General features: G+C 44.6%; 1 protein-coding gene across 1 annotated transcript in view; it reads right to left on the bottom strand.

Moving 5' to 3' along the window:
* SEPTIN3 (septin 3) overlaps positions 1-24,447 on the bottom strand; it is a 90,024-nt gene that overhangs the window by 36,221 nt on the left and 29,356 nt on the right. The window contains exons 3-5 of the mRNA XM_033933870.1: positions 12,018-12,146; positions 7,553-7,634; positions 3,002-3,139 (exon numbers count right to left, since the gene is read on the bottom strand). Coding sequence (XP_033789761.1) covers positions 3,002-3,139; positions 7,553-7,634; positions 12,018-12,146 — 349 coding nt within the window. The remainder of the gene's footprint in view (positions 1-3,001; positions 3,140-7,552; positions 7,635-12,017; positions 12,147-24,447) is intronic.

The raw sequence follows: 24,447 nt of genomic DNA, 5'->3' as shown, positions 1-24,447 counted from the left end.
ATCGCTAGGCAAAGTCACGTTAACTGTCTTCTGGGATGATGAAGGACTTTTGCTTCTGGAGTTCAAGCCACACAAGGCAACCATAACTGGGGAGAGTTATGCCAACACAGTAATCACTTTGCAGGAGTCAGACAAGGAAAACTCACAACAATGTTCCTGTGCACATGTCACAACAATCACAAGCTGCAATCCGAGAATGTAGGTTTCAGCAGCTGAACTATCCACCCTACAGTCCTTACCCAGCTCCTTCGGATTATTTCTTGTTTCAAGTTTTGAAGAAATCTCGCCGTGGTACAGCGGTTTTCAAGTGATGAAGATGTCAAAGAAGCTATGACATCCTGGTTTGAAGGTCAAACAGAATAATTCTTTTCAAAGGGGTGAAAAAGTGAATAAAGTGTATGGAGCTATCAAGAGACTGTATTGAAAAATAAAACAAATTATTGAACACCCCTTGTACTGTGTATATGCATATTTCTTTTTGTACACCACTTAATATTTATGGATCTCACAATCAAAAAATATAAATGGCCAAAAAGTATCCTAAATTGGCATTTGGACATCTGAATTGCTGGGATGCCTATGAGCCGATCAGAATCGACTTTCTGGACATCTAACGAGGCATCCCAGCCTCTGTATGGCCAGAGCTCAAGATGGGTGTGTTGGAGGCGTGTGATGGGCAGGCTTGGGAGTACTTAAAGGCAGATTAGATTTGGACGTCTTGCAGCAATAATCAAATGTTTTGCAAGATGTCCTGGAGCTAGACCTGTTTTAGAAGCATCTAAGTATCACAAAGGGGCTCAGACTGACCAGATGACCACTGCATGCATCAAGGTAAGACACCCCCACACGCCCTCAGTGTTCACTGACCCCCTTACACTACACAAAAATGAAAACAAGAAGATACATATCTGACTCTAGAACAGCAGCATCTGGTATGGGGAAGTCTAGTAGAGTAACACACAGCTGTGCAATTACTTGGTGAGTGGGTTAATGAACCATAGGATGACCAAGGCCCATAAGCCACTCTAACCACTACATTTATGGTAGAAAGTGTGAGCTCACCCAAACCCTACTATACTGCAATATAGGTGCTACCTGCAGCTATAAGGGCTATTGGATTACTATACAGGTGGGTAGGGTAGGTTTTGGGGACTCACCATAAATTATACATCTGGCACCCTTTATGTGAAATTCACAGCAGCGACCTCTAAGGTGTCCTAATGCTTGGGATGTCAGTGTGGCCAGTCCAGTACTATGCTGGCCCCCCCTTCCACCTCCAAATGGTTTGCATTTGGACATTTTCAAGATGGATGTTTTTCTGATTGAAAATGGGGTATAAAGTTAGATGTCCCGGTGGCCAAGACATCTACGTAGATAATTTTCAAAACAATATGGACGTCCAGCAGTTGCCATTTGAAAATGATTGTTTCTGTTTCTTTCACTTTGGACATCCAACTGGAAACATCCAAGTCAGACTTAGATGGGGGGGGGGGGGGGGTTTAACGTCAATAGTGGTAAATTAAGAAATCCAATAACTTATGATATTTTTTCCCATTTAAATTTTATGTGAGTTGCCCACAGGCTTCACCCTTGTGTAGACCCCTTGCAAGTAGGCACTATATAAGTTAAGTGGGTATTTACAGAATAGCACAGGGTCTTGGCAGTTAGGTGCATGTGTGCACACGTATGCAGATAAATGCCATTATTCAAAACATTTATACGTAATGGGGGGGGGGGGTCGATATTCAACAAATTTAACCAGCCAGAAATGGCTCCTGGCCACAGTTAAAGTGCCTGTTTGGGCTAACCGGTCATTTTCAGTGACACTTAATTGGTTAGTGCTTATAGCAAAACTGGCTATTTGGGGGGCATTCGGGGGGGAGGGAGGAATTGCAATTGGCCAGTTAAGGGCCAATATTCAGGGTTCATAGTCAGTGGCGCGCAAGACGCTAGTGTGCTAACAATCCAGTGCCGACAATTCGGCGCAAGACAGAAGCGTGTGAGGGAAAAGTAATTTTTAAAGAGCTCTGACGGGGGGGTTGGGGTGGCAACCTCCCCACTTTATTGGTTAGTGTTTGCGCTGCTGTTGGAGGGAGGTTCGGAGGGGTTGGAAACCTCCATTATAGAGAAAACGGAACTTTTTCTGATTTTGGGGGGAAAAGTTCCATTTTCTCTATAATGTGGGTGGTTTCATCCCCCCCCCCCCGCAACAGCAGCGCGAACACTAACCAATAAAGTGGAGGGGGTTGCCACCCCAAACCCCCAGTCGGAGCTCTTTAAAAATTATTTTTTCCCCCGCACGCTTCTGTCTTGCACCGAATTGTTGGCGCTGGATTGTTGGCACGCTGGCGTCTGGCACGCGATTATCCCGTCACCAATATTCAGCACTTAACTGGCCAGGTTAACTGCATAAATAGGACAGTATAAAAGTCAGTCTTATCTTTATGTGGTAACCCATGGCTGATTAACTCCCCCCCTCCCCCCCGCTTTACTATGCTGCGGCAGAGGTTTCTATCGTGGCCTGGAGTGCTAATGCTCCAACCCTCATAGAATTCCTATGAGTGTCAGAGTAGCGTCAGAGCATGTAGTGCTCTGGGTCATGACGGAAACCTCTACCGCGGCTTAGTAAAAGAGGGCCTAAGTGCTGAATATTGCACTTAATCTAGGGTTACCAAATGGCTTCAGAAAAAGGAGGATGGATCGAGACATCTGGGTTTTACTTCCACTGAAAGCAATGTCTCGATCCATCCTCCTTTTTCTGGGCCATATGGTACCCAAACATTTGTTAGCCAACTATGAATACTTGGAAATTTAATGCCAAAGTCTGGATACGACTCAGCACTGAATTTCTAGGTTTAGCACTGGCAGCAGTCAGCAAAACGCTGATCACCGCCAGCTGACTATCAAGCCCATGATCTATAGGGACTCTAAAGCACATTCAGTATTTTAAAATCTATTCACTAGAATCCAGTGGGTAATATAGAATAGTGATTTCACATACGAATGGCCAGTGGGTGATATGAAGTAGAGGCAGCAGTGAACTCTAGTGTCTGGGATCCTTTTCTTTCTTGCAATGTTCACTTCCTCTTTGAGGAACTTTTCGTACTGCTCATTGATGTATTTCTCTATGGGGTCCCAGCTGTGAAGGAGGAACAGGGAGAGAGAAGACAAGTTTATTAGGATTTTGTATACCGCCTATCAAGGTTATCTAAGCGGTTTTTACAATCAGGTACTCAAGGATTTTCCCTATCTATCCCGGTGGGCTCACAATCTATCTAATGTACCTGGGGCTATGGAGGACTGAGTGACTTGCCCAGGGTCACAAGGAGCAGCGCGGGGTTTGAATCCACAACCCCAGGGTGCTGAGGCTGTAGATCCAACCACTGTGCCACACACTCCTCCAAGACAGAGAATAACTCAAGCTAACTGCTAAATGCTAGAGTACTATATAAGTCTAACTGTACATTGACTTAACCTGACTGTAGGCTAATTTAGATACACTACACACCACAACAAAGGCACAGAGCTCAGATAAGAAGGTTTCACTAGGACGACACCCCCCCCCAACAAATAATGTGCTTTGGAAAAGGGCTCAACAGGGAGAAATACAGAAAGAAAAAAAACAGACAATTAATACACATCAACTAGCAAACACAAACTTCACCATGGAGAGGAGGCCTACTGAACACGAGATCCATGAACAAGAAGGGAATTCAGATCGCAGACCTAACAGAGAAACACACTTCCTAGTGATAACAGAATCTTGGCTCACAGACAACAGTGGGGGTTTATGTTTATTATTATACTATGTACTATTATACTATGTTTATTATTATACTATGTACATCGCTTAGAATGTAAAATAAGCGATTAATCAAATATTGAATAAACTTGGAAACTTGGGTCGTCATAAGCGAGGCATGTCCACCAGACTATCATATCTTACTTCAAAATTGAATAGATAAGAGAGGAGAGGTGTAGCAGTAATACACAAATCCACCCTAGGATACTAACAAATGAAAAAGGCCCAACCAACAGGAGCAGAATGTTCACTTAGAGTAGGAAACTCAATGGGCATAATGATATTATACATCATCCCCAAACTAGACTCAGAAAATTGGCAAAACAACATGAACCTCATCGCAGAAGTCAACCTAAAATTATCTTTCTGTGTATGTGGCAACTTTAATCTAAATATAGATGACCCAGCATGCCTAAAAGCCCAACAGATAGTCCAGCAAATGAAGGCCTAGGACAGGGGTGTCCAATGTCGGTCCTCGAGGGCCGCAATCCAGTCGGGTTTTCAGGATTTTCCCAATGAATATGCATGAGATCTATTAGCATACAATGAAAGCAGTGCATGCAAATAGACCTCATGTATATTCATTGGGGAAATCCTGAAAATCCAACTGGACTGCGGCCCTCGAGGACGACATTGGACACCCCTGGCCTAGGACTACACCAAACAGTTAAGGAAAACACACACACAAAAGGACACACTTTAGATATACTGTTTGGCAGAGAAGTTTATAGGGGACTGCAACCCCATATCTATGAAAGTGTTATGGACAGCCTACCACTTAATACATTTTGGGATAAGACAACCAGAAAATAGGAAGAAATAAAATACCATTTGAAATGAAACCAAGAATAAGAACATAAGAATTGCCACTGCTGGGTCAGACCATCGTGCCCAGCAGTCCACTCACGTGGCGGCCCTTAGGTCAAAGACTAGTGTCCTATTTGAGACTAGCCTTACTTGCGTATGTTCTGTTCCAGTAGGAACTTATCCAACCTTGTCATGAATCCCTGAAGGGATTACCCTATAACAGCCTCCGGGAGAGCGGTCCAGACCTCTACCACTCTCTGGGTGAAGAAGAACTTCCTTACGTTTGTACGGAATCTTTTCCCTTCTAATTTTAGCGAGTGCCCTCTCGTTCTCTTCACCTTGGAGAGGGTGAACAATCTGTCTTTACTAAGTCAATTCCCTTCAATATCTTGAATGTTTCGATCATGTCCCCTCTCAGTCTTCTCTTTTCAAGGGAGAAGAGGCCCAGTCTCTCTAGCCTGTCGTTGTAAGCAGCTTCCCCAGTCCCTTAACCATTTTTGTCTCTCTTCTCTGGACCCTTTTGAGTAGTACTATGTCCTTTTTCATGTACGGCGACCAGTGTTGGATGCAGTATTCCAGTTGGCGGCGTACCATGGCCCGGTACAACAGCATGATAACCTTTTGAGATCTGTTTATGATCCCCTTCTTAATCATTCCTAGCATTCTGTTCGCCCTTTTCGCTGCTGGGAGAGGATTCATGGACAACACCAAATTCAAATCAGACTGGAGATGCACCTCAGAGAAGTAAAAGCAGAGATCACTGACCTCACAGAACAGGTAAGACACTGGGACGAGACACTGTACCATAGTGTAGAAGAAGTAGCCCCATTAAAGGTACAAAAAACATAAGGAAAGATGGGTTCACCCCACCAAAAGAAATCATGAAGCTAAAAAGAGTAAAGAAGAGTCAAAAGGAAATGGAGGAAATCTGACAAGGACAAGGAAGCAAAAAAACAAACAAACCCTGGATTAAAGTCAACAGAATGTACATCAGAAAGATAAGAAAAGAAATAATTCCTCTCAAGAAAGATCCTCAAAGCTGAAAACTTCACAAAAACCCTTTACCAAGTAGTATATGGTGTGCTGGGGGAAAACCAAAAAGAAATCATCACCAAATGCCCTAACTAGTACAAAATTCAGCAACTTCTTCACAGAGAAAATAAAAGGGATACAGAAAAACAATGGCCTAAATAACAACATATTTATAGACACACGAAGGAAACAGGAGACACAGTGGAAGAGTTTGAACCATGCACAGAGAACCAGTTGAAGAAACTACTGAGAAGAGTGAAACCTGGCCCACCATCCATTGGCATATGCCAAATGAGAGAGCTCAAAGCCCGGAATTCGCCTACCTCATAGACCTGATCAATAAATCACTACAGTCCAGAGAGGTCCCTCTTAGGTGGAAACTCTTAATCAACAAGCCCATTCTAAAAACTAAAGAAAAAGACCTAGAAGATCTCTCCAACTACAGACCAGTAGCCAACCAACCATGGATATTTAAACTAATAGACAAATTGGCCTGCCAACAAATATCAGACTTCCTAGGAAATGTATCAAAGCTAGACCAGACCCAATCAGGGTTCAGAAGACACCTGAGCACTGAAACTGTATTAGTAGCAGTACAGGACTCAGGGCTAGATTCTCAAAAATTCATGTTAAAAGCCGATGGGCTGCTGTTGCAGCCATTATTGTAGTGATTTTAAAAAGTGAACCATTCTCCAAAAAATGAAAACAGGAAAATTCACATATGCAAAATATATAAAATAAATAAAACACAGACAATTAAAGTATAATGTATATACATAAAATAAATATATTATGGTATAAATATATGGGATAAATGTAGATATAGGGTAAATATAGTAATCTGATAGACACACATATATGGCAATGATAATGTGTAGAGCCTGTACAAACTCGTGTATTGTAACACCATTGTAAAAGCCCTTAAATTGTAACTCATGTATAGTGACACTATTTCATGTATTGTAACACCATCACTGAAGTTCAGGTATTGTAACATCATTATAGAAACACATAAACTGTACCCCTGGTACAGTAACACCATTACTGAAGCTCATGTATCGCAACACCACATTTGAAGCTAATGTAAACTGCTCTGAATTGACTATGCAGCCATTAGCGGTATAGAAGCTTTCAATAAATGTGAATAAAGCACAATGAAAGGGGCAGAAAGATAGGAAGTAATACCAGGCTCAAGTCCGAGAAAGAATCAGAAGAAATTGCGGTAGAGATATAGAAAAGTGAGGAGGAGGCCGAAAACACTGAATTGCTGATTTTAAAACAAAGATTGTCGTGCAATGGTACAAGGTAAAAGAAAGTTTCACAAGTCATGCTACCAGAGAGAAAAGAAACCACTGGACTTACTCCTGCACTGAAAGGCAGTGCATTTATTTGGGGTAGAGGCCTTGGTGCTGCAAATAGAAGCCATGCATTATATGTTGGGTTATATGACTCCAGAAATAAGAGGACAGATTGAGACATCGGGTTTTACTTTTATTGAAAGCAATGGAAGTAAAACCTGGATGTCTCAATCCATTCTTCTTTTTCTGGAGCCCTATGGTTACCTTAATATATGTAGGAAGGTGAATTACTGGATTCAGGGCAGGGCTGAAGAGAAAGCAGAACTTAATATGTTTGTAGGCCCTTCCAAATATGATTAAAAGCTTCAAATGTGCCCCCAAAGTGTCAGAATATCCCCTTTATAATTGTTGAGAATTCTGAAAAGCTGCTCTTTTTGAAGTGAATGGAGACAGAGAAATGCAGGTCTAGAAGAATTGCTAAGGAGACTGACAGACAGAGGGCTGTGGGGAAGAGAGGTAGAAAGAGAGACATAGCTGGAGCATGTAGAGGTGAGAGACGGAGGATACATCAGATAGTGAATGAAAAGGAGAGGGGAAGACACTGGGAACTAACCAGTTTTCATTATTGATCTGATCCCCAAAACCTGGGGTGTCGACCACTGTGAGTTTCATCTTGACACCAGCTTCTTCGATAACTGCAAGAAGCAGATGAAATTTGTCACAGTCAGTGCTTCAAAAATGAAAATTCCTGCTCATACTATTCAGATAGTCTTGCAAGCAGAACCCCTACATTATTGATGTATTTATATAACTCTAACTTTAATTTATGTTTGAATCATATTCATTGGGAGAAATAAAGCACAAAATACATTCAGATAAAAGCTTTCAATTAAGCTACAACTAAAGAGCAAACAAACCCCATAACTGCATCAAGGAACCATCAATGGCAAAGCCGCACCCCAACCACCTCCCTAAAACATCCCTCCCTTCCTTCCCAAGCTCAAGACAGCTAGGAACCACAGAGGGCACAGATACTTAAAATGAGAGTTGGATAATGTTCAGTTTAAGATTCTATTCTGGGCAAGTGGAGTAAGAGATGCCCAAAACCTTTTCCAGGTCTGTTGACACTAAGCCACACTGAGAGGACAGATCCGCAATGTCAAGGCGTTCCATAGATAGCAATTGTATTATATGCACACTCCAGGTAGCCAAAGTGGGCCCAGTCACTTTCAACCAAGACAACAAAATTGACTTCTTGGTCACTAACACTGCCCAATGAAGAAATCCTTGGAGTCCTCTGAGTGCTAGAGAAGTGATATGAAAGATATCAAATAAAAGCTTGGGTTCTAAGTGAATTTATTGGGACTGGTGCTGCCCGATTCAGGAAAAAAGTTTTGATTCAATTCGAATCAGCCTCGATTTGATTCGATTTTCCTACCCAATTGGGTGGGTTTTTTTCCAATATCCTGGTGGGTTTATTTTACAGCCTCTTCACCCACCCCACCCCCTTTGCCCTTTCCTACCCACACTGGTGCTGTGGTGTAAACAAAATAAACAAACACAAAAAGACTTTTCCTCTCTCTGTTAAGTCCTAGCTCATGTTTGTGATCTAACCCAGCTCTGGCAGGGTACACATTTCAAATCTGACATATTGTAATCATAAAACATAAAATAAAATTATTTTTTCTACCTTTTGTTGCCTGGTCATTATTCAAATCATGTTGGTCCCAGGCTCTGGTTTCTGTTTGTCTTCTGATAACTTGCTTGCCAGGGTCTCCTGCCCATTTGTGGTTTTCTTCCATCTCTGTTCTCCCCTTCTGTTTCTCTTCCCTCCCCGGAGGCTGCAGCGATGGACCCCACCATCCCCAGATCCACCATCTCTCCTTTTCTCAACTACCCTTTCATCCAGCATCTCTCCTGCCTCTCCCACAACCCCAGGGTCCATCATCTCTCCCTTTCTCTTCCCAACCACCCTCTTATCCAGTATCTCTATCCCCCTCCACACCATCCCTTGAGTCCTTCTCTCCCTTTCAATTCCTTTCCTCCCTCCATCCCATTGTCCATCATCTCTCTCCCTCTCTGTTTTTAGACCCATTATTTCTTCCCCTCCCCCCCTCAGTCCGGCATATGCACATCTCTTTGGACCCCCCTTTCCCTCCCTCCATGTATTTCTACACCAGGGGGCCCCCCGAAGGCCTGCATGTTTCCCCCTTCTTTATAGCATCTTCTGACTTCCCTCCTGGCCTCCCGGTCTCAACTTCAAAGCTAATTACGGCAGCCTGCAGAGAATCGCCGGTGCTGTAGCGATCCTGGCAGGCTGCCGTTGGCCTCTGCAGCAAGTTCCCTCTGCCGCGATCCTGCCCCTCCTCTGATGTGACGTGTAAACAGTGGGTAGTGATTGAACAATCTGAAATTTGACACGAGCCTCAACAGGTAGCCAATGAAGCTGTCGATAGAATGGAGTAACATGATCATATTTTTTCAATACAAAGATCAAACGAACTGCAGTATTCTGAATAATTCGCAATCTAGAAAGATTTTTTTGCATACCTGCCAAGTGTACTATGTTACAATAGTCCAACTAGCTTAGTACTAACGATTGAACTAATAATTTGAATGATAAGGCATCAAATAAAAGCACTTATGCTATGCAACTTCCATAATGCATGTATAAAAGCCCTTCCGCACTAATGCATCAGCTGCAAGAACACGGAATCCACAATCGGTAATAACTATGCTTCAAATTTGGCAGGGAGTTAAAGGATTTATTCTAGAGGGCCAGCAATATTCATGGTTTGCTTCCTTAAGATTTAACCCAGAATTTGCACTGGGGAAATCAAGGGACTAGTGTGTACGGGGCAATTCTGTGTCATGGTCTCTGGACAAATACGTTCCTTTCCACAGATCCAAGTTAGATATGGCTTAGCTCCAGGGCCGGATTTTCCTATAGGCTAACTAGGCTAACTAGGCTTCAGCCTAGGGCCTCAAGATCCGTGTCACATTTTTTATAAAGGTTAGTACCAATAACAACATGTTTCATTTAACATATTGATATATATCACAGTAATGATGTATTTTATTATCTATCATGTAATTTACAAACTTAAAAATGGGAGGTGAAAAGGCCTCATAAGTGGAATAGCCTAGGGCCTCTTTTCATCTAAATCTGGCCCTGCTTAGCTCCTAAGATATTTTTCCTTATTTGCACGTCAAACACTATCTTTTATCCTCTGGACTTTTGCGAGAGCTGCTCCGAGGAAAACAGCATTTGAAAGGCTATTAGGCCCTGTGTCTTCAAGTCAGCTTTCGTGCTACTGGATTCAGATTTGTGTGCTTAGCTGCAATTAAGACATTATGGGGTCCTTTTACTAAGGTGCGCTAGCCATTGTAGTGCAAGCTAAACGCTAACGCGTCCATAAGCTATAATGGACGCGTTAGCATTTAGCGCGTGCTAAAACGGCTAGCACAAGGTCGACAAACTCAGAAGTGGTACAGCAGCAGTATTGTCCCCCGATGAAGGCTGATTAATAGCTGAAACGCTCTACAATTGTTTGAGCGTCGGGTAGTTCATGACCCACCAACGTTGGTTTTGGCTGGGAAGCCGTTAAGATAAGTGTTGCTGTTCTTCTTCAATATATATACTAATGAATTGATCTTAGGTTTGGATATCATAATTAAATGAAAGAAAATATTTTTAATTAAATAAATGATAGTTATGAATTGATCTTAGGTTTGCATACCATAATTAAATGAAAGAAACAATATTTTTAATTAAATAAATGATAGATTTGAACCCTTAGTTAGTTCATGTTGTTTAATTCAATTAAATAAATAAATATTAATAGGGATGGTTAGGAAGGAGGTTTTGAAGTAAATGATTATACTACATGCATTCAGGATGAAGACTTGAAATAACATCCAGGTTATAAGAGATCTCTTTAATGAGAACAATGCATCCTTTATGATACTTCAACCTCTTAATTTATATGCTGGGGGTGAGTTTGTTGTCACAATAGGGTTCTATCTGAATGATAAAAAATAGTGGGTTAATAGAAGCAATATATTAATTATAATAAAGAAGTTAGACACTGATGTGTAGAAAAATCTTTGAAGGAGGTATTGTAAAAATTATCCTTTATACCCCCTTTTTCTCTGATTGAAAAACACAAATAGTAGCAGTACAAGAGCAGGCAGTGGGGAGTGGGGGATGGACAAAAGCAGGCAACGGAGGGCGTGGCTGGGGCAGGATTGGGGGCGGGATTAGGATGGCGATGGGCGGAACTGGGCAAGTCTAGGGGTCCGGATTTTCCAATTGGAAAATCTGGCAACTCTAACCACCATGGTCTTGGAAAACAACATGAAACTGCAAGCCTGCTGCGGGAGTTGCAGCAGCCATTTTGATGCCAGGTGCGGGAATGATCAGGACACAGGCTGAAGTAAGTGGCATTGCTTCTGCTTATAGGACCTCCTAGACCACTTTGGAGATTCCAGGTAGGCCTGGAGGGTCTTATGGGGGTGAGGCAATGGGACTGGGGAAGTAAGAAGGGAGCTGAGGCATCTGATTCTTCTTATGCAGGTCCCAGCCGTTATTCAGATAGGGCCTGCATCAGTGTCTTAAGTGATCTTGGCTGAATATCGACTGGGATGCGCATAAGCTCTGGCAGCCAGCACATTTTGAATTTGCCTCAGATCTTTGGTGCTGTTGCCTGAGCATGGCCCAGCATTAAATATTGTATTGATCATCATATATTCATTTCCTGGGAATTGAGGCCCTTGCAAGTTTACTTTCAAGGTGTTGCCTTTTTGAGCCATTTCAAGAATGATGCTAGGAGGGGGTCTGAGAGAGCTGCTTCTTGCTATCTTAGCCACAGGAAAGAGTTGCAGGACTGGATTCCTGTTCAGGAGGGACTTGGAAAGCCTGGAGAAAGGAACCAGAAAGGAAGGCTTATGAGAAATGGTCTGCCATAAGAAAGATTGTGTTTACGACGGGCGAAAGGGTACATAGGCTGAACACATGCAAATGGTGAAAATGCCAAATGGCTGAGGCATGGGAACCCTGCCCCCTCCCTTTCACTCACCATGGCTGATGGCTTTGATCTCTACAGTTTTGGGGATTTTCTCTTCCCGGCTCCAGCCTGCTGATTTCCGACTCACCTGGGATTTGAAGAGGGTGTTCACTAGTGTGGATTTGCCCAGTCCACTCTGACCTGTTGACACAAGAGATAGAACAAAGCAATACTGTAACCAGTGCTAGACGTGATTAACTAGAACCACTGGTGTAGCCAGACAGTTAGTTTTGGGCTGACTTGAGCCCAAAGTGGGTGGGCGCAAAGCTTTCTGTGCAGCAGTTTCTTTCCCTCCCTTCCCACCCCCCTCCAACCCATGCAGCATTTCTTCTTATGTGTTTTTGATCCAGTTCGCTGACAGCGGTTCCTATATGCTGCTGGCGGCTCACCCGGAAACCTTCCCTCTGACGCAAAACGCAAAGGTGTCAGAGGGAAGACTTTCAGGTCAGCTGCCAGCAACATGTAGGAACTGTTGCTGGCGACCTGGAGAGAGATTATCCAAAGTCCTCTGCCACTGGGTGGGTGGGCCTCAGCCCAAACTGGGCAGGCCAGGCCTTTCCCATGGCTGTGCCCCTGCCTGGAACCAGTATATCCAGGCAGCACAAACTCTATTATCTCCATCAGCAACACCAGTATCACCTGTGTTACAATTTGTATTCCCTCCTTCTATTCCGGTATCCCACAGCTCCAGGACCAGTATCCTCAGCTACGACACTGGTATCCCTAGCTTCTGTGCCAGTATCTCTACATGTCACACTGATATTCTTATAAGGTATATCAGCTTTTTTTCAGCATTCTCCTCCATGCTGCTCTGCCTTCTGGATTGAAATTTGTTAACAGTAAAAACTGTTTGCATTGTAGAGGGATATAACATAGTAACATAGTAGATGACGGCAGATAAAGACCCGAATGGTCCATCCAGTCTGCCCAACCTGATTTGATTTTAAATTTTTTTTTTTTAAATTTTTTCTTCTTAGCTATTTCTGGGCAAGAATCCAAAGCTTTACCCGGTACTGTGCTTGGGTTCCAATTGCCGAAATCTCTGTTAAGACTTACTCCAGCCCATCTACACCCTCCCAGCCATTGAAGCCCTCCCCTGCCCATCCTCCACCAAACGGCCATACACAGACACAGACCGTGCAAGTCTGCCCAGTAACTGGCCTAGTTCAATATTTAATATTATTTTCTGATTCTAAATCTTCTGTGTTCATCCCACGCTTCTTTGAACTCAGTCACAGTTTTACTCTCCACCACCTCTCTCGGGAGCGCATTCCAGGCATCCACTACCCTCTCAGTAAAGTAGAATTTCCTAACATTGCCCCTGAATCTACCACCCCTCAATCTCAAATTATGTCCTCTGGTTTTACCATTTTCCTTTCTCTGGAAAAGATTTTGTTCTACGTTAATACCCTTCAAGTATTTGAACGTCTGAATCATATCTCCCCTGTCTCTCCTTTCCTCTAGGGTAGAGGTCTATAAAGTCATGAGTCGAGTTGGAGGGGTAAGTGCAAACTGATGATTTACGCTTTCAGAAAATACAAAGACCAGGGAATACTCCATAAAGTTAGCAAATAGTACTTTTAAAACACATAGCAGAAAATATTTTTTTCACACATCACATAATTAAGTACTGGAATTTGCTGCTGGAAGATGTTACCCTAACTGAGTTTAATAAAAAGAGTTTGAATAAGTTCCTAGTGGAAAAGACTATTATTAAGATCTAGAGATCCCTGGGATCGGTAGCATGAAATCTGTTACTTTTTGCGTCCTGCCATGCACTTGTTGCCTGGATTGGGAACTATTGGAAACAGGATACTGGTACTGAGGGACCTTTGGTCTGCTCCAGTATTGCAGTTATTATGTATAAAACGAGGGCAGTTTGAAAAGTTTGCTAAAAAAAAAAAATTAAATTAATATTTTTTTTAATTTAATAAAACCTGTTTTTCCGATGGGATTGAAAATATTGGACACTTGTTAAACCATGGAGCTCATAATCAAAACAGAAATACGTCTAAAAAACCCACCCAAGTCGGCACTTGGACAATCAAAAAGACAGGCCGTCCAAGTGTCTAAAGCCCTGAACATAGGCTGCTGGAAATTACCAGTCAGTTTGATGCTGACTGCAACGTCTTCCTCTTTCCAGACAGGACTGCACCGTGCTGAACCAGGACCATGGCTGGCTGGCTGCTCTTCTCATTCAATCAGTACTGGCCACAACTGTGCCACTCACCAAAAATGCTACAGGCTGAAGGGGATTGGCTCTGAGCTGCTTAAGAGCAGACTGATGCAAGCAGCAGGAGGAGGGGCGAGTGACCAGGGTGAGTCACTCCCACAGCCCAAGGCAGGGCAGGAGCCGTGGAGCCAGGCAGCAGAGCCAGAAGTTCCAGATTGGCCCATGCAGGAGGTGAAAGAAATCCTCCCCACCTCAAACTTCCAGATTCCTGATTGTGTGTAGAGAGCTGCACGGGAACGGGGATGACGGGAATCCCGCTGACCCGCGGGGATTCCGCGGGTTCCCCCTTTGGGTCACGGGGATCCTGTGGGGACGCCCCCTAGGGTCGCGGGGATCCCGTGGGGACGCCTCCGAGGGTCGCGGGGTTCCTGCGGGGTTGGATCGCAGCGGGGTTGGTCGAGCCGCGAGGGTAGTCTCCTTCTCCTTACCTGCCCTGTCGCAGCACACATCCAAACGGAAATCTTCCCGATGTCAGCGCTGACGTCGGAGGGAGGGCTTAAGCAAAGCCCTCCCTTCCTCCGACGTCAGCTCTGACATCAGGAAGACTTCCGGTCGGCTGTGTGCGGCAGGGCAGGTAGGAAGAAGGCAATGGCGTACGAAAGAAGGGGGAGGGGGCGGACCGCCCCGGAGAATGTGCACAGCCGGTCAGATCCCCCGATCAACCGACAACAGGCCCGGCCGACAAATCTCCCTGCCCTGTAGCCGCGAATCTAAATTACCTCTTACAGCAGCTTCACTACTCCAGCTGCTGTAAGAATGTAATTTAGATTCGCGGCTACAGGACAGGGAGATTTGTCCGACCGGGCCTGTTCTGTTGTCGGTCGGGTGCAAAAGCGCCACAAAGGTGGAGGCAGGGAGGGAGGAAAGGTGGAGTGGAGAAGAAAAGACGCTTAAGGGGGGAGAAGGCCGCTGAAAGTACTGGGGAAGACAAAGGGGTGGAAAAGAACGCTGAAAGGACATGGGGTAAACGGGAGAAAGGGGGGGAAGGACCCTGAAAGCACTGGGGAAGACAAAGGGGTGGAGAATGCCACTGAAAGGACATGGGGAAGACAGAGGGGGGAGAAGGCCGCTGAAAGGACATGGGGAAGACAGAGGGGGGAGAAGGCCGCTGAAAGGACATGGGGAAGACAGAGGGGGGAGAAGGACGCTGAAAGGACATGGGGAAGGCAGAGGGGGGAGAAGGATGCTGCCTGACAGGACATGGGGAAGATGGTGGGGGAGAAGGACACTGAAAGGAAATGGGGAAGAGGGAATGGGAAGAAGACGCTGGCAGGGAAGAAGACAGAGGTGCCAGACTATGGGGGGAGCGGAGGGAAAAAGATGGGTGCCAGACCAATTTGGGAGGGGGGAGAAAGGGAGAGGCACAGTAACAGAGCAAATGGAAGACACAGAGAGAAGAGAGGCAGTGGATGGAAGGAATTGAATGAGAACATGAAGAAAGCAGAAACCAGGCAATAAAGGTAGGAAAAATTATTATTTTTTTTTTTTTTTGCTTAAGGATAAAGTAGTATATAGGTTGTGTTGATAAAAATTTATAAACATTAGAGGCTCTGGTAGAAACCCGTTTACAAAGTATGTATTCTTCCCAATTAATATTTCCAAATTAATAAAGTCTTTTTGCTTATTTTTAAATGGGTTTCTACCAGAGCCTTTAATTCAGTAGCATAATTAAATGAAATAACTATTTCTGTAGTTTATAGGGACAGGCGGGGACGTAGGGGATTCCTCGCGGGGACGGGTGGGGACGGAGGGGATTCCTCGCGGGGACGGGTGGGGACGGAGGGATTCCTCGCGGGGACGGGTGGGGACGGGTGGGAGTCCTCATGGGGACGGGTGGGGACGGGTGGGACTTTGGCGGGGACGGGTGGGATTTCTGTCCCCGCGCAACTCTCTAATTGTGTGGAAAGCATGGAGGTACAAGTTGCTGGTCCTATGATAGAGAGCCAGACAGAATGCATGGACATTGAATGAAAGGAAGTGAGTAACTGTGAAGCAATTAGTGTTTTGTTTTGTTTTTCTTTTTTCTTGTGCTTTCTTTCTGTGCAAGAAAAGCCTGAAGAATTTGCTATGTGTTTGGGCTTTATTATGATTTTTGGTTTAAGTACAATACTTACCTGAATACTGACTACTGGATTTACTTAAAGCCAAGTTTGAGCAAAAGAACCTAAAGGCTGAATATTTAAGTTTATTTTTGAACTGTGAAAATCCTGCTGTGGCTCCCTCCCGTTCCTGGGAAGCTAATTAGCTTATCTCCCTCAGCTGTTTGTTTTTGCCTTCCATGAGGTAGCTGAAGAAAGGCTGGGCTGTTTGCAAGGCTGTGCTGTGGCTTACTGCCTAATGAGGTATCTAATATTGTTTGTAACAAGGGTTTGTTCTGAACTTGCCTGACTGCTGAAAGACAGCTGTTTCATGCCTCTAACAAATATTGCTGGGAGAGAATTTAACTTGTGTTTGAACACCATTATAAAGTGCATTTCTGAATCAAAGTGCATTTCTGAATCAGAGTACAAGGTCTCAGGCAAAACCACCTGTATGAGATTTCTGTTTTGGTATTTCTTTATTTTTGCAATGGACTTTGTTTTAAATGAAATGCTAAAGTGACTTTGTTTTATGTTGCACCTTTTTGACCACTGAGGTCAGAATAAACATCTTATTCTTGCTTGAAGAACGTGGTTTGACTGGTGGTGTTTTGAAAACCCCTACTTACCTTGTCTCTCCCAGGCCTAGGCAGTCGCCTAGGGCCAACTGAAAAGTCCTGAAGATACCCTTGGTTAGAGGGGACACGCCAGAATCCCAGTGTTTGTCACATGATAGCTCTGCGCTGTGGAGTGTTGGCTAGCAAGGCATGTGGAGCAGGCAGGATGTATGGATTCAGATGAAAAAAGAACCTGATCTCTCTCCCAATCCTGATTCAAGGCACATAGAGCAGGTAGGATGTGGTGGACAGTGGGATGGGGTGTCATGTCTGGCAGATTGGCACAGACTACGGTGGGTTGTTGGCAACGTTGGCATTGCTATAGCATGCATTGAGTCTGGATGGGTACTAGCTAGGGTTACCAGACGTCTGGATTTCCCCGGACGGCTTTTCAAAACCCGGCACTTTTTTCTGGGTTTTGAAGAGCTCCTTCAAAATCACCATCGGGCGGAAGGGCAATGCGATGATGTCATACGCACGCGTACACGTGTGACTTTACCGCGTCGCATGCGTGCATGCATGGATGCCCTCCTGCCCGACCAGAGCAGGCATCAGGGGGCGGGGCTGAGGCGGAGCTAGGGTGGGATTGGGGACGGTACTGGGGCATAATGGGACGGGGATGGATGGAACTGGGTGGGCCTGGGGGTGTGGGTCTAAGGCAGGGATCTCAAAGTCCCTCCTTGAGGGCCACAATCCAGTTAGGTTTTCAGGATTTCCCCAATGAATATGCATTGAGAGCAGTGCATGCACATAGATCTCATGCATATTCATTGGGGAAATCCTGAAAACCCAACTGGATTGCGGCCCTCAAGGAGGGACTTTGAAATCCCTGGTCTAAGTGGTCCTGATAACCCTAGTACTAGCACTAGCGCTGTACACACTGCATGCAGACAGACACAGTGCCACTGCTGGTCTGCTGAAAAACAGTGAAGCCAGGACTGACTGATGATACATTTAAATGACAACTAAAAGGTTTTGTATGTATATTTATAGAGGCTAATGATATAAATAAGTATAATGATTGGATATAGGGTTATTGTATTCTTAATTGTTGAGTCAATCAAATGATAGACTAAGGTAAATGATTTGTATGGGTTTATGCATAATGGACATTTCAGAAACAATCTATTTCTGTCTGTAACACCGTCACTAAGCTCTTTTGTCATAACTCCAGCAGTGCAGTGTTACTCCTTGTCTATACAGGCAGTCCCCGGTTTAAGAACGCTCGACTTACATCGAACTTGTACTTATGAACCGGGGTACTACCTCTCCCTTCTTGTGCCAACGCACCCCTTCTTCCCCCCTTCCTGTGCCAACGTGCCCCTCCACCTCCCTTCCATGTCCCATTGTGCCCCTCATCGTCGTTCCGCATCCCAAATTCGTGCCTCCCACAGGTGTTTGCCTCCTATGGCTGATTCTCTCCTCCCAGCCGCACTTCTCTGGCAATGCTGTGAGCAGCGGCTTCTGCACGTGGTCCTCTGGTCTTCGCAAAGCCATGATTGGTGGCTCATACATGCGGCCTGCTGACCTGGAAGCCTTCCCTCAGTGGACCGCATGCAGTGGACCGCATGCAGGAACCGCTGATCACAGCTTTCCAAGTTTATTTGTCACTTGATATACCATCTAGCAAATAATAATTAAAGGAACAGCATGCAGAAGCCACCACTCACTGGCCAGAGGAGGTAAACATAGGTGGCCAGAGGAGGTAAACGTAGGAGGCACGAATTTGGGACACAGAATGGAGGAGGATGACGAGTGTCACATTGGGACATGGAAGAGAGGAAGAGGGACTGTGTTGGCATAGGAAGGGAGAAGCAGGGTTTTGTTGGGACACAGAAGGAAGGGAGGAGCCACAAACTTTGGACGAAGGATGGAAGAAAGGAGGGATAGAACATGGGACACAATGGAGAGAGGGAGGGGAGCATGAACTTCGGACATAGGATGGAAGAATGGAGGAAGTGAGGGAAAGAGATGCTGAGGTGGGGAGGGAATAGAAAGGGAGAATTGTTGAGCATGGGTGTCTGAATGAGAGGGAAAGAGAGATGATGCACATGGGGAAATGAAGAAAGCAGGTGAATTGTTGGGCATAGGGAGGGAGAAAGAAATATTGGACATGGTGGTGGGAGAGGCATAAGGTACAGATGAATGGGGAAGAGAGAGATGAGAGGGAGAAATGATGGTCGTGGTGGTGGAGAGGGAACAATGGGACTGATGAAGAATAAAAATAAGTGTAAACCTCCTCTCTTTTCTTTCTATTTAAACTACAGTACTTTATTTTGAGGACTATTTATTTAATGTTTAATGTTTTTATAGACTATATACTGTACAGGATCCGAGTTACATACAAATTCAACTTAAGAATGGTTTAAAAAAAATGGCTCTTGTTCTTAACCCGGGGACTGCCTGTAGTTCAAATATTGTACCATCATTACTGAAGTTAATGTTCATATGTCCATCAAAGCTGCTCGTGTAAACCACTCTAAATTGACTTCATAGTTAGTTAGCGGTATAAAAGCTTTAAATAAACAAATAGTGAACCAGGTAGTCAGGAGCGAAATTATCCTGGTCTCAGTCATATCAGTATGCTGTATTGACTGATTCTTATCTTCATATTTCTTCTACCAACTGGCTTTTTAAAAAAAGCTGATGGCGGATAAGACTGGGGCAGGACAGCTGTGCCAGTTGAAATATTATATCGATTCAGTGGCGGGGGGGGCGGTCTGCCCCGGTTGCCAAGCCCTGAGAGGGTGCTCCCGGTCTGGTCCGGCTCCCCCCCCCCCCGTGCCGGGTGTCGCGTTTGGAAACAGCCTGCAGCAAGATCGCGATGCTAGCGATCTTTGCCTGCTTCGGCTGTTTCCTCCACCATGGTCCCGCCCCTCCTCTGACGTCAGAGGAGGGACGGGACCGCGGCGGAGGAAACAGCCGAAGCAAGCAAAGATAGCTGGCATCGCGCAATCTTGTTGCAGGCTGTTTCCCCAGGGAAATGAAGCGTGGAGGCCGGGGGAATGAGCAGTGCTTCGTGGTGGTGGTGGTGGGGCCGAGCGGTCCTTCTAGGTAGTGGGGGGGGGGGCAGTAGGCCTTCAGGGTGGGGCGGGCAGGCAGATCTTGTTGAGGGGGGAGACAGGCCTTCAGGGGGACATGCCTTCATAGAGAACAGGCAGGCAAGCCTTTGGGGGGGTGCAGGCCTTCGGGGGGGGACAGGCCTTTGGGGGGGTGACAGGCCTTTGGGGGGGTGCAGGCCTTCAAGGGGAACAGGCAGGCCTTCGGGGGGGTGCAGGCCTTCAAGGGGAGCAGGCAGGCCTTCAATGGGGGGACAGGCCTTCAGGGGTGGGATGCAGACCTTTAAGGGGAGGACAGGCCTTCAGGAGAGGGGGGGCCCTGGTGTAGAAGTACACTGAGGGAAGGGGGAGGGGTTCAAAGAGACGTGCATATTCCGGACTTTGGGTTGGAAGAAATAATGGGTCTGAAAATAGAGGAGAGAGAGAGAGAGATGATGGACATGGGTTTTAGGGAGGGAAGGAACAGAAAGGGAGAGAAGTTGGACACAAGGGATGGTGTGGGGGGGGATAGAGATACTGGTTAGGAGGATAGTTGAGAAAAGAAAGGGAGAGATGGTGGACCCTGGGGTGGTGGGGAAGGAGGGAGAGCTGCTGGATGAAAGGGTAGTTAAGAAAAGGTGGGTCTGTGGAGGGAGACAAAAAAAGGAAAGATGCCAGACATCCGGGGGAGAGAAGGGAAATAGAAGGGGAGGACAGAGATGGCAGATGGATGGTTAGCAAGAAGAAAGAAGGAGACCCTGGCAAGCAAGTTATCAGAAGACAACCAGAGCCTTGGACCAACAAGATTTGAAAAATAACCAGACAACAAAAAGGTAGAAAAACTAATTTTATTTTCTGTTTTGTGATTACAATATGTCAGATTTGAAATGTGTATCCTGCCAAAGCTGGTGTTAGACCGCAAACGTGAGCTAGGATTTAACAGAGAGAGGAAAAGTCCTTTTTGTTTCTTTATTTTATTTACACCACAGCACCAGTGTGGTTAGGAGAAGCCAAAGGGGGGGGGGGGGGGAAATCTATAAAATAAACCCACCAGGATGTTTGAAAAAAACACCCAATTGGGCAGGAAAATTGAATCGATAAACCAATTCAACAGGCTGAATCGAATCAAAAATTTTTTCCTGAATCTGGCAGCACTAGTTTGCGCTACTGTCTTAGACTTTAGGACCTGGGATTGGGGAGAGATGGCATCCTCAGTACTTTATAATGCAAGTGAAATGAGGATTTGGTCAGATTTTTGAAGGGTCTGCACTCTGGAGAAGAAAAATATTGTATAGGCCGGGGACATGAGACAGCAGGAAATGGGAACTTTTCTTCCTTCTATTTTTGTGAATGGAAAGGCTGAAAATGTCAGAGAGTTCAGTTAAAATATGTGCTTTATAAGAAAATATAATAATGTGTTTTATAAAGTTTATAGCATTGCTGGCCTACCCGGTGAGGTGTTCCTAGTGGTGGTGGTGGCAGCGTGTCAATGTGTTGAGAGGAAGAGGTGATCTGGGAAATTCTGCTGAGCAAACTGCGGGCCCATTTCCACCCCCCAGTTAGTCCACTCCACTCAACTGGTTCACACATTGAGTGGGTCTTTGGGTGTTGTTCCTGGGTAGTTGTTTTGGGATCTCTTCCAGTGGTTTATCAGTATCTCCTTCTGGTCCAAGGAAGGAAACTTTGTTAACCTTAGCACTGACCTACAGAATATGTTTGTAACAGCGCTGCTTGTGTGGCATTAGTCTATGTAGTGATCGAAAGAAAAAACCAGACCTTTGCACTATATGGTGGGTGAATGAGGAGATTCACATTTCCTGCACAGCTAAGTCCATGTGAAGTTACCTTGTGCTGTATTTGACATCTAGCAAAGTCTCTGTTTGGAAGGAAAGATCTCAGCTTAAAAATGAAGTGGCCAGAAGTTATGGTAAAAGCAGATAGCGTAGCTGGTTTTAAGAAAGGTTTGGACAAATTCCTGGAGGAAAAGTCCATAGTCTGTTATTAAGACATGGGGGAAACATCTGCTTGCCCTGGATCGGTAGCATGGAATGTTGCTACTCTTTGGGTTTTGACCAGGTACTAGTGACCTGGATTGGCTTCCATGAGAATGGGTTACTAGGCATGATGGACCATTGGTCTGACCCAGTTAGGCTATTCTTATGTTATGTTCTCATCTGTAGGGGCCTTTGTTTTCACTTCTTATTTTAATGTATTTTTTTTCTGAGAACTTATCAGTGTTTTTTATAATGGGAACAAAAATGGAAGATAATTAATGTGTGTGGAATGGGGGGGGAACTAATTTCTTCAGCTAAATAATTCAATCCACCTCAACCAGACATAGGAGAACTCACGCACCATTCACACACCCTCCAACCAAAAACGTCAAAAGAAAAAAACAGTTCGACAACCTCCTAACCATTCAAGTTGCAACACTCGACCCCCAACTCTACAACCTATTGACCTCAACCACAAACTACAAAACCTTCAAAAAAGAAATAAAAACCCTTCTATTCAAAAACACATAAAACCGAACTAACACAATCAGAACTGTCCCAAGCATCACCTGCAACTACTCCATATGTACTTCTGATGTCATGACAATTCAGACATAATTTATGTTATGTTATGGTATGTTTGGAATAATGGTTACATATATGACGTTCAATAAAAGAAAATTTTCACTGCCTGTTTCTATTATGACCATTTATTCAGTTTCATGGTTATTACAAAAAAATATTTTTTTACATGGGGGGGGGGGTGTCAAAAAATTATGGGCCCCGGGTGCCACATACCCTAGGTATGCCACTATATCGATTCATTCATTCTTTTTCTAAGACAGTGACTCTCAACCCAGTCCTTGAAGGGAGATTCGATTTCCATTGAATGGAGATAGTGCATGCAAATACGAAGGTTCTTCACAACGTTTCTGCACTTTCATATTTTCAAGGGAAATGGTTGGGGCGGGAGAAGTGGTAAGAGAATGTGTCGTAGAATATCATGTGACTAGTCAGTCAGGCAAACTGGCTCACCTGTAGAAAAGTGATGTAATTTGCTTTTCAGATATTTAATAATAGTGCTGGGGGAGACACGGGTACTTTGGTGTGATTACCTGTTGGACTTGTTATTTGCTCAGGACTGCAGCACTTTTACAAACAACTAAGCTGGAACCGGGTTGCTGAATCCCTGCGGGCGCCTGCGGAGACAGACGCCCGACGTCACGCGGGTCCTTTCTCCGTGGTTGAAAGGGACGCCGCGACTGCAGGAGACCGGGGAGACACGGGTACTTTGGTATAATTACCTGTTGGACTTGTTATTTGCTCAGGACTGCAGCGCTTTTACTAACAACTAAGCTGGAACCGGGTTGCTGAATCCCTGCAGGCACCTGCGGAGACAGACGCCCGACGTCGCGCGGGTCCTTTCTCCGTGGTTGAAAGGGACGCCGCGACTGCGGCATGCGGCCGCAGGGCGTGGCCAAAGGGGCGTGCCCTAAGGCGCACGTTTTGCCCCTTGGGAGCCCCTTGGAGACACTGGGAGAAACGGGAGAAACGTATGTATTTTTAATTACAATATGGGAAAAAGAAAAGGGAAAGCAAAAGTGTCTACACCTATTTTGTTAGGTCCCATAGATAGACATTTAGTTCCATCCAGTGTTCTCAGCCATAGCCAAGGAGCGAGTTCACTCTCAGGAGCATCTCTTAGTCCTCCAGGCAGAACTCCACCACCTCCACCAGGTATTCCTGGTGATTTGGAGCCAAATCCGGGCTCCATTTTTCAGCCAGAGGGAGTCTCTGAGCAACAGACATCACCCTTATTGTCTTATGGGGTGATGCCGAAAGCCTTATCTTTTCAAGACGAGGCTTTGGCTCCTAGAGATCCCAAGGCTGAACCTCAGGAAGTTACTTTAAAAGATCTATGGTTAATTAATACTCGAATGGAGGGGTTATTAAAATCTGTGGTGACACAGAATGTAAAATTTTCACAGAAAGTGATTGATAAGTTTGTGAATGTTGATTCAAACTTAAAGATTATAGAAAAATCAATTAGGTCAACAGAGTCCCAAATGCTTACCTTACAAGCAGTCTCCTTAACAGCTGTTAAGGATTTTCATATTACTCATTTGAAATTTGAAAAAATGGAGAACTTGCAGAGAGCAAAAAATCTACGTCTAGTCAATTTTCCCAAAACTCATTTGATATCTCCTGAAATATTGGTTAAGAAATATTTTAAGGAAGTTTTGGGAATGGCTGACATAGAAAATTTGCCTCTAACAAATCTATATTATATTCCTCAGAAGAAAAAAGTTTCCATAGAACCGGGTATAGATCAGTTGGAACAGATTGATTTTGATTTAACTGGTTTCTTAGAGGACTCACAGGATATAATCCAAACTAGATCTACACTCTTAATAACATGTACGAGAGAAATAGATAAATCCTTAATAATGAAAGCTTATTTTCAAAATAAACAAACTAAATT

Source organism: Geotrypetes seraphini, chromosome 2 (genome assembly GCF_902459505.1).
Source record: "Geotrypetes seraphini chromosome 2, aGeoSer1.1, whole genome shotgun sequence".
NCBI lineage: Eukaryota > Metazoa > Chordata > Amphibia > Gymnophiona > Dermophiidae > Geotrypetes > Geotrypetes seraphini.
This window is presented reverse-complemented; position numbering and strand designations above follow the sequence as displayed.